Genomic DNA, 11150 nt, shown 5'->3' on the forward strand with positions numbered 1-11150 from the left:
ACCTCAAATTTCACCGGAGGAGCATGACCTTTAACAAGCTCGACAAAGACATTCGAGCACTGCAGTATGTTGATGTCATTGTGAGTTCTTGGCATACCAAAGGAGTGCCAAATTCAGAGGTCGTGTGTGGCCACTGCCTCAAGTACCACACTGCAACCATCTTTGGCGCCTTTGTAGATCCCCTGCCAAGCAAATGGATAGTTTTTCAATTTCCAATGAATGCAGTCAAATGCTTCCAAGCATTTCGGGAAATACTCTTGCTGCATTATGTGCTAGGATCCGAGCAGTGTCTTCAACATTGGGTGATCGCAAGTATTGAGGTTCAAACACTGCCACCACTGCCCTGCAGAACTTGTACAAACCCTCAATGGTCGTGGACTCGGCCATGCGTCCATAGTCTTCCAGTGAATCACCGGGATCTCCGTATGCAAGCATCCTCATAGCTGTCGTGCACTTATGGAGTGAGGGTGAATCTAAGTGTGCCGGTACAATCCTTCTTGCACTTGAAGTAGTTGTCAAACTCACAGAAGGAATTCACAATCCTGAGGAAAAGCTTTCGACTAATCCGATAACGGCGCCAAAATACTTTCTCACCGTGCAGTGGAGCGTCGGCAAAGTAGTCGGAGTAGAGCAAGCAATAGCCTTCCAGGCGATGCCTCTGCTTTGCCTTCAGCCGGCCCGGCGCCGAGCCACCTCGCTGCGGCTTTGCATTGCTCACGAACAGGCCAGCCAGTGCGATGAGGACCATGAGATGCTCTTCCTCCTGGGTGTCGCCATCGGCTTCCTCCTCCAGCAGCGCCGTGAACGCCTCCTCGTTGTCTGAGTCCATTGCCGATCAGACAAATCGTCAAACACCTGGCGGGTGTGGTAGGCGCGCAACCGCCAGTATCCCCGCCCTGCGTGGCCGGAGCATCGGAAAGCTCGCCCAGGAGCGGGGTGGAGGCTGCCGTGGCGAACCTTCTCTTTTCCGGGCGGGGAATGTCCTTTCTAGCGGCGGTGGGTGGGTAGGCAGCGCCAGGATCGGCACGGCGACGAAAGGGCGTGCACGCACGCGGGGGAGGGGGAAATCTGGAAGTGAAAGATGCTTTTTCGCCTGCGGGTTTTCCTTCCCCGGAGCGCCCCTAGTGCGTTGGGTTCGGCGGCCTCGGATCGCCGGCCCAAAAAAATGGGTCGAGCCAGCGGATTTCGTCGTTCTGGGATGCGACTGGGGGATTTTCTCGGCGTCGGCACGAAAAAACTTGCCTGGGGCTGTTGAGGGCACGAGTGGAGATGCTGTTAAAAAAAGAACAAGTAGCTGGACTGGTTCGTGTTCCATCGCCCCTGCCACTGCCACTGCCACCCTTTTATATACCAACACCAACGTGCCCTGTCCTCCCTGCGCTTGCTTCACCTGCTGCTCCGTACACACACATCACAGAGCACAAGCAATAAGCCTGCAGAGAGAGGGAATGGGCGAAGAAGGGGCAGCTGCTCCGTTGCTGGATGGGAAGCTTAACGCGAGGAGAAGCGAAAATGGCGACGGAGAGGCGGCAGCAGCAGCAGGGAGAAGGAGGTGGTGGCGGTGCCTGTGGGACGCGGAGGAGGCTGTGGGGCAGGTTGCCTTCGCGGCGCCCATGGTGGCCACCAGCATGGCCTTCTACGCCATCCCGCTCGTCTCCGTCATGTACGCCGGCCGCATCGGCGACCTCGAGCTCGCCGGCGCCACGCTCGGCAACTCGTGGGCCACCGTCACAGGCATCGCGCTCATGGTACCAATTATATACCATATTTCGCCTCATCCTTCTTCTCCATTGATTTGATCTGATTCCAAGGGAAGGGGCCGGCTTCTCCTCCTCTCTGTCCCTTTCGCCGTCCCTCCCTGTATGCATCGAAAACAATGTTTACCTACCGAATGTGCTGTTCTCAGCTTGAGCTCATATGAGCTTGGTATTTAATTTTTACTGCCACCACTCCATAGTCTCCATTGCTCAACTAAGTTGCCCGTCATAGACATATGCTCCATCATTCATTGTATCACTTAGATCTGTCTCCAAAACTAGAATAACAATTACTCACTTTGATCTGTCTGCAGATTAATTACTCAGACTAGAGTTACCATAAATAAATAAATGAACAACTAGTTGTATCAGTTAATATCCTAAAGCGTATTTGGTTAGGTCCTTGACATGTACTGTACTATATAGGTCTGTAGTGGTTATCTAAGCTTTGTTAAATATATTAATTATGGTGTAAATGACGCGAATGGCTTCTCAATCTTGGATTGGGACGTTTACTTGAGGCTTTTTCACGAGCTTTGGTGTATAAGGAATCATAGCCATTGCACAGGATTAGCTTGTGAATATGCTTTCTTAAAGGATAAATAAATGAATGCATTAATAAACTGGTATGATATTCTTTCAGTGTTGGGTTATGTTGCAGTCACTGGGCAATATGAACATCCAGCATTGATACTTCTTTTTGAGAAGAATGTTTCAAAGAGAGGACTTGTCTAGACAAGGATACAGAGGACTTGGACCAGACAAATTCTAAAACCCCTATTATGCTGGCACCTAAAACCTGTCGCTTTAGTCCTTACACATTTATTCTAAAAAAGGAAAAGTCCTTGCGCATTTGCCTGACTATGGCCTAACCTACTTGCGAATTTTAAATGGATGCAAGGAATACACAGACAAAACTTCAACATGCCATTTGGCTTCAAATTCAACACAAGGAAACATCAAAGTGCAGCAGAAATTTATGCACAGAATCTCTTTTTTCTCTTAAGATGAAAGCAATGCCATGCTGTGCCATTTCAGTACATGAGCTATGATCAGTTGTCTAGCCGGTAGGTATTATAAGACTGGTCAACTCCTATATTCATGGCTATATATATGTCAGTACTAGTGTGTTGTGGTTGCAAAGATAGTGTTGGCTGTGAAGCATAGAGTCAACTCTCAAGTATGCTTCGTTATAATAGGCAAAAGTTTGTCAGGCTAGGACCATTGTTGTAAGATTGCCATGGATCTTTCATCGCCAATGTAGACAGATTTGCACATGCCCTTTATCCGGATCCCAGGAATTAAGCATATGTCAGGCTTCAGAATAAACACAGCACATGGTCACAGGTTGAGACAACTGAGGAAGTCAAATCCTGAACTGTACTAGTACTACTATGGTAGTGCAGTATGTTGCTGTGATTTCTTCAGCCCTGGTTAGACTGGTTGTTCCTATTGAGAATTTTCAACTTTGCAACAGTTTGATGTTTCCATCCCTTCAGTTTACCACAAAACCTTACGCAATGCATATTTTAGTAGAGAAACCAAGAGGAACAGCGCATACTGATGAACTGACTACCTTGTTCCCATGCAGACTGGGTTAAGCGGGTCTCTGGAGACGCTTTGCGGCCAAGGCTATGGCGCAAAGGTGTACCGCATGCTCGGCGTGTACCTCCAGGCATCCATCATCACCTCGGCTCTCTTTTCAGTCCTCGTTTCACTCCTGTGGCTCTACACCGAGCCACTCCTCATTTTCCTGCACCAAGACCCCGAGGTCTCAAGAATGGCAGCGGTGTTCCTGCGATACACAATCCCGGCACAGTTTGCCTTTGGCTTCATCCAGTGTATCCTCAGGTTCCTGCAGACACAGTCCGTGGTGATGCCACTGGTGGCGTTCTCGCTCCTGCCACTGGTGTTCCATGTCGGGATTACCCATGCCTCCGTGCACTACCTGGGGCTTGGCTTCGCAGGCCCAGCCATGTCAACTTCGCTGTCTCTGTGGCTATCTTTCATTATGCTCGCATCCTATGTGATGTTGTCGACGAGATTCAAGCAGACCTGGGCGGGATTTTCAACAGAAGCGTTTCAGTACGTGCTGCCCGGCCTCAAGTTAGCTGTTCCCTCTGCAATGATGGTGTGGTTAGTACACTTACAACGATCTCAGATCCATTCATTGATCGCCTCTTAATATATCCCCATACTGAGAATATATGATTGTTACCTACAAATGGCAGCTTTGAGTACTGGGCGTTTGAGATATTGGTGTTGCTTGCTGGGCTGATGCCAGATTCTCAAATGAGCACTTCTATTATTGCGATGTGGTAACTATCTTTCTATCCCTTCATATTGAGTACTGAAGATCATGTTTATGTGTCCATAAAATGCTAACATCAGTGTGATGCAACCTGACAGTGCAAACACGGAATCAATTTCATACATGATCACCTACGGGTTCGCTGCTGCCATCAGGTAATACTGCTACGATAACTGATGACACCCATGTCATCAACCCTTGAGGATTTTGCAACAAAAAGAAAAAAAATGTCCTTTAAGATTAAGTTGACAATGCTGACTTAAAAAGTGCTGTTTCATTTCAACAGCACAAGGGTATCGAATGAGCTGGGAGCAGGTAACATTGACAAGGCAAAGAAGGCACTCAAGGTGACGCTCGCGCTCTCCCTACTCCTGGGAGTGACATTTCTTCTGCTCCTAGGTCTTGGCCATAATTTGTGGGCTGGGCTGTTCAGCAAGAGTGAGGCAGTGATAAGTGCATTTGCTTCGATGACTCCATTTCTCATTGGGTCAGTGGTGCTGGACTCCACGCAGGGAGTCCTGTCAGGTTAGTTCAATGGATCTCTCTAAATGTGTTTCAATCTTATTGTTTCAGGTGAAGGCCATTTGGCAGTAACCTGTGGATAAACTTGTAGGGGTTTCAAGAGGCTGTGGTTGGCAGCACCTGGTAGCATGGACCAACTTGGTGGCCTTCTACATAATAGGCTTGCCATTGTCTCTCCTACTTGGATTCAAGCTTGGCTTTCATACTAAGGTACAGACATGTCTTTCTGAAATTCAGCATCGATCTCAGGCATGTTTGTTGTGCACAAACCACCGCTACAAAGTACAAACTACTGTTCTCCTCACTGATCATGTGCAATTACCTGTTTCAGGGATTGTGGATGGGTCAGATATGCGGTCTCCTTTGCCAGAACGCCGTTCTCCTGTTCATCACGCTCCGAACAAAGTGGGAAAGATTGGAACTGGCGACAAACAGCAAAGAGGGTGACCTTATCTGTTGAGAATTTATAAAGCTTGTTAGGTTTAACTTGAACATGGGGCTGGAAGTTTGAGAGATTAAGTGTTGTAAATGTAGACAGTACCAAGCAACATACCCTGAACATGCTTGGGTGTAGCTAGTAGCAAGTAGGAAGAGCTGAATAAAATGTCGCACCAGTTTTGTGTGATAAAAAAGATCTGGAATGGTGTACCGATACCTCCGAAGCAGTGTTTGCTATTATGAATATATGATGCTAGAATACAAACAGAGTTCAGAAATATGTATGTTTGCTAATATTGCAGAAAATATCACATTGCTGACTAACTAGCGATGCTAAAAAAGCATATGATACAATATTGTCTGCTTTCCTAAGGTAACTCAGATACCAAACTAGACAGGTGACTTACCTATCACTAAGAGAAACAACATGATCATCATCACTATTACTCTAAGAGGAGCAGATCCCATATAACTAACCCTCGCTTCCAGAACCAACAGGATCAACTACGACCGCTGAGATCCCTCCAGCGACACCAGCTTGAGCACACTTTTCGGTGAACCAACCAACAGGATCAATCGTCTTCGATGCATCTTCCCGAAGAAAAAGCAGTAATTGCATCCGTCCGCTCCAGAGTTTGTATCAGTGCACAGCCAGTTTAAGTACCATGCATGTAGAACAGGCCATCACGTGATCCCATCCAAGCCCCCCAACTGTGGTTTAGATCAAACAGCGAAGAAGAACCATCCAAGTCAAGGTTGCTTTCTGGCCAGCAAAGTGCAGTGAAGAGAGTGTCAGCCACGCTCTTCGCAAATATTTGCTCGCCTGTTTTGATGCTCCAAATACGGACGGTACAGTCCTCCCCACCTGCCAAGAATAAGGATTTGCTGAAAATGGCAATTTGCCAGGAATGTTCTAGCCATGCACGTTCATAAAGATGTCACTATGTTGTTCATTGTCCTGTATAGCCTAATAAAGTAAACATGGACCAGCTAGTAACAGCATAGTTTTCTCGAAATTTAGCTTTCACAAACTCATGATTCGATGTTGCAGTAATTCCAGGAATGCCAAAGCCCTCTTACACTTGTATATCATACAGAAAAACTATAGGTGGGGATCTTTTTAATACCAATGCATCTGTTACTGACACACTGCATGAACAAGCATAGCTGCTGACATTTATCAAATTTAAGTCTAATGCTCACAAACTGGAGTATGAAGTGAGGTACTCGAGTGAAAATGCAAATAATACATCGAAATGTTTTTATCGATCCAAAAAACCACATTCAGTTTCAATGGGTAACCTCAAAAGACATTCTTCGTAGCAGTATATGACAAAAACAACCACAATGATGTCTAGAACCAATAATAAATTTACCTGACATAAGTAGGGTTTCAGATGGATCAACAACAAGTGGTAAATTATTGTGTGAATTCACATGCCCTGCATAAGACTGTATAGCCCCCTTCTGAATGAGACGGAGATCAAATAGCTTGATCTGTACAACAGAAAACACAAAAGTCAAGCTGCTGCATGAAACATTTGTTACCATCTCAGAGAAGCATGATGCTCTGTACTTTCCTCACTTCAGAGGCAATAATTTCAGATAAGACAGAATTATAATTCATTTTAAATAATACTGTATAATTTATCTGTCCCAAAATGCTGAAATTGTATCAATTTGAAATTCGCTGGATACAATAAAGCGTCAACTCATTATGCTGCTAATATTTGTAATGAAGATGCAGGAAACATGTAATCCTTTTAACTCATTATGCTGCTAACACACGAAACTTTAACTAATACTCTCTCCGTCCCAAAATAAGGGTCCCAACTTTGTACTAACTTTAGTACAAAGTTGTACTAAAGTTGAGATAGTTATTTTGGGACGGAGGGAGTATTAGTTAACATCTGGGAACTGGGCAATAACCCCTTTGGGGAGGACTAAATCTCATTGATTTATTTCACGGGGCAAATAAACCAGTGTATCTTATATTCTCACTATCTTCTTTAAATAATGTGTCGGGGGGCTACTCTCAGCCTCATTTTTTCTATTACTGTAGGTAACATCTTGTTACCCCCGCAAATAAACATCTTGTTAAACTGCACTGAGTTTTAAGAAAATATTATCATTAGTGGCAAATCAATCCTGTGAATGAGCACATCTACTCATTCATTGATACCACAAAAAATGATTAAGAACAAGCTTACCGATCCATCCATGGAACTCCCTAAGAAGTAGTGTTCATCCGATGACAGAGAAACCAGGCTGGGTAACAATATCAATTTTTAGCACCAAGAAACTTGATCATGTCCAAACTAGAGTGTCAGCAAGCCAAGAATAATAATGGTTACCTGCAAACTGCTGAAGGCATAGAGATAACCCTAGATGATTTTGCCTTATCAGCCTGCAAGGATTTTTATTTCCAAACCACAATCATATGATACATTCATTGATGGGCTGAATTGCCTAATTAGGCATTCAAAATATCATTTTATTCTAGTGATATGTCAAAGTACAAAAAAAAAACTTGAACAATGCCGAGATGGTAACTTTTGATGGCTACATTAAACACACTGTGAGCTAATAGTGGTATTTACCTGGTTTCTCCCTCTGGCATTATGCCTTGCAGACAGCATGGGAACTGTCCCCCTAGCAGTGCTAGGTGAAGATCGACCAGTAGGTTGATTACTGTGCCTTTCCCGCACATCAACAGGGACTATGCTCCCATTCCGTAGTCCACATAGCACCACATTTCCCTGAACAAAATGAGCAAAATTACATGAGCATAGTGGAGACAGGCAAAGGTATGTTGTAGTAACTACGCCAAACGTGGCAATTTGGTAGCAACAGCAACCATTTAATAATCAAATCACAGATGAAAGCTCAAAGTTCAGGAACCAGCTAGAGAACTCATACAAATATATGTACCGTCTAGAGCTCTATAGAACAAAACAAAGGCATTAGGCATTTATTCAGCTATTCATAGAAGACAAAAAGTTTTGGTGACTCTCCTGACGATACACACCTAACAGACCATTGGACATATGAAACCTACTACTAAGTGGAAATGTATACATTTAAAATAATTTGTTACCGAGTGCACAAATTGCTGGGAGAGAATGTCACTTTTACAACGATACAGCCATGATAATGTCCCCGTCTCCAAATTAAGCAAACCAGCGCCAGTGTTTGTACCTAGAAATAATATGAGCAAAAATGCTTAATAATCCACAAGCTTAATTGATACAGAAGAAGTTCTTCCACTGCCTACTCCCATAATTCCAAGAAAAAAGGACCTTCCACTTTCCTTGTATAAAATAGGCAACTTGCAAAGCTGGTACAGTTCTAAAAAAAGCTAAGTTGTGACAACAAGTTACTACAATACCTCCACCTAATGAAACAAATGACTTCAAAATTCAATGAACACGTATAACAAAGTTATGGTGGGAGGCAATTATACATACTCATAATAGCAAGCTAATCTTTTTGTGTAATTGTAGTCAGTTTCTATGTATAAATTCTTATAGAATGATCTTGCCATGTCAATACATTAAAAAGATTATCAAAGATTCTGAATGCAGCAAACTTCATAGTGTTATTACCACTCCCTCCGATCTATAATAAGTGTCGCAGCTTGAACTAATAGTTCAAAGCTGCGACACTTTTTTTGGATCGGAGGGAGTATTAAATAGCATAAAGTACTGCTGAAAGGATTATTAAAAAAAACAAATTCGTTACTCTGTGTAACAGGGGAACTTTGGGCATGGCCTAAACTGAAGTCCAGTCAGCCAACTCACCTAGAACTACTTGTGTGCCATCAGAATTACAATCAGCAGTCCATACTGTACGATCAAATGAAGCAACTCTTTCAATTCTTTCATGGGCATTCCGTGAAACCGTTGCAGAGTCGATAGTTGACATATCCATAATATAAACAGAACCACCGGATCCTCCAGATCCAAGAGTAGCCACCATGTTTTACGATGTCAAGTAACCCAAGCTCATGTTCAATTACCAGGCAATAGTACAGAACATAAAATGCACAAGTCGAAACACACGTAATTATGACAACAGTAATATGCATAATAGAAGAAACAATTTTGAGGATACAATGCTCGCTGAACCGATGAGTTGGCGCTGGCTGCATCATGGAAGTTGTGCCCAAACTTTTTTATGCAAGATATACTGGATGAGAAGTTTGAGAAAGCTGTTTCAGATGACCAGATATTTGCAAGTGGAGAATTCACTGCTGCTTTCTGCTTTCCCAAGGGAGTCCAAACAGGCTGAGGTAAAAACTCCATCTCATCCTCAAAATTCTCTAGAGCAGTTCCCAACCCAAATAATCTGCCAGATAAAAAATATGTCATGCGACATGAAACACCAGTATGGTCACGCTTATACTCAAAGAGAACAACTGAATATCAAAGAATCCAACAATTTTTTAAACTTATAAAGCCATGCACATTCTGTCTTCAAGAAAAGAGAAATTGTTGTATTTGTGTTTTAGTAATTTCGTTTTCAAAATCCATTATTGCATAGCTTGTTAGCCGTTGGAGTATGTTGGCGGTATGGTATCAAGAATTCAGGATAACCTCAACTGATGGTACATCTATACTCCCGACAATCAATTGTCAAGTTCTAAAGCTTTTTCACTACACGGACAGAAAATGAGTGCTTTGGCAAACCTCACCTGATTGAACCATTCGTGCTGCCGGTCGCTAATAGCTTGGACTCACGCAGCCCACTCGGTGTCTGAACCATGGCGTGCAGTTCCTCCAGTGCCTTATCAGCCACTAAGGTTGTGCCTTGGTACTTCCAAACCTACCAAGCAGCGCTATGGTATCAGCATATATTGCACGAAACGAAAGGGAAAGCTGCAGCAAAAGAGAAGCTCGGATCAGCACCATGGGCTGCGACGCCTGTGTGTACTGGCACTGCTGCTTGAAGGTGGACTTGTTGTTCTTGGAGAATATCACACCACCGCCGTACATCTCTCTGGCATGCAGCAGCTCGGACTGCCTCGTCCTTTTCCTGCGTTCTGTGGGAGGAGGCGAGGGCTCAGCGGGCGGCGGCGGAGGGCGAGGAGGGCGGTTGGCGGCGCCGGGGATGCGGCCCTTGGTGGGAAAGTAGCGGTTCTTGTCCGGGTCGTAGTAGAACCCAGGCAGCTCTGCAGCCAATCAATCGCGTCGAGGTCAGGCGCAGCGCGACAAGTTGGCCGTTCGTGCAGAAGTAGTGGGGAGGAGTGCCTAGTGGAGAAGAGGAAAAGGACCAACCTTTGGGCGGCATGTCGCCGGCGTGGTGTTTGGAGTCAGCTTGAGAGGCGGCGGGGGATGGACGGCGGTGGCGCGGAACAGGAGTACGGTGTGCGGCGCGTTGTTGTCGCCGGGAAGGGTGGACACCTGGTTCTTGTCTGGACTGGACCCGGACCGGACCGACAACGCGCGGCCGGTTGCGAAACGGGCCAATTGTTGCGGCCCACCCACATTGATAGATTTTTTTTTTGAGCAACCCACATTGATAGATGGTGCTATTGCATCTGATGTTTCTTTTTTGCCTAAAAACAAATCTGATGTTTCTTTTCCCCTAAAAAAAAATCTGATGTTCCTTTTTTGTGGCCCGTGCCGTGTGGTGCATTTGCGAACAAGCCAAATATTTGTGAATTTAAACATGTTAATTAATTTGAAAATATTCATAAATTAAAAAAGATCTTGAATTCAAAAAAATTATGAACTTAAAAAATATGCATTCAAAAATTGTTTCTAAATTAAAAAAAGTAAAACAATAAAAGAAAAAACATAAGATGAAAAAATCCAAAAGAAAATTAAAAAATTGGTGAAGAAAAACTGAAAAGGAAAAGAAAGATGTTGTCTCCTTTTACATCTCTGTCAGCTCCATCGCTGCTGACTCCTTCTGCCCTCATCCACGCCACAGTTAATGCCAAAAACATCTACGCTACCACATCCACTGTCACCACCATGACTCTCCACCCCAGCAAGTTCAAACAGCGAGGGGTTTGTACTTTTTTTTCCTTTTCTGCTTTCCCATATCCAATTTCACGCAGACAAATGCGAGAAAAAACAGTGATCGGGTGTAGAGGAGTTGCCCAAAGGCCGGAATCC

The 11150-nt window shown here is 44.3% G+C and overlaps 2 protein-coding genes across 2 annotated transcripts; one reads left to right on the plus strand and one right to left on the minus strand.

The window, feature by feature from the left end:
- The first annotated feature begins 722 nt into the window (after positions 1-722).
- Positions 723-5308, plus strand: LOC125537551 (protein DETOXIFICATION 18-like). Its single transcript, XM_048700869.1, has 7 exons — positions 723-1748; positions 3349-3893; positions 3989-4075; positions 4167-4223; positions 4355-4593; positions 4682-4800; positions 4922-5308. The coding sequence occupies exons 1-7, from the start codon at positions 738-740 to the stop codon at positions 5048-5050; spliced, it is 2187 nt and encodes a 728-aa protein (XP_048556826.1). The 5' UTR covers positions 723-737; the 3' UTR covers positions 5051-5308.
- LOC125537553 (DDB1- and CUL4-associated factor 4) lies at positions 5242-10446 on the minus strand. Its single transcript, XM_048700870.1, has 11 exons — positions 10305-10446; positions 9936-10198; positions 9722-9852; positions 9143-9375; positions 8829-9005; positions 8126-8226; positions 7629-7787; positions 7383-7435; positions 7239-7296; positions 6405-6525; positions 5242-5893 (listed from the first exon to the last, which is right to left on the minus strand). The coding sequence occupies exons 1-11, from the start codon at positions 10315-10317 to the stop codon at positions 5685-5687; spliced, it is 1518 nt and encodes a 505-aa protein (XP_048556827.1). The 5' UTR covers positions 10318-10446; the 3' UTR covers positions 5242-5684.
- Between the last annotated feature and the right edge of the window lie 704 nt (positions 10447-11150).

This window comes from Triticum urartu, chromosome 2, assembly GCF_003073215.2.
Source record: "Triticum urartu cultivar G1812 chromosome 2, Tu2.1, whole genome shotgun sequence".
NCBI classification, from domain to species: Eukaryota; Viridiplantae; Streptophyta; class Magnoliopsida; order Poales; family Poaceae; genus Triticum; species Triticum urartu.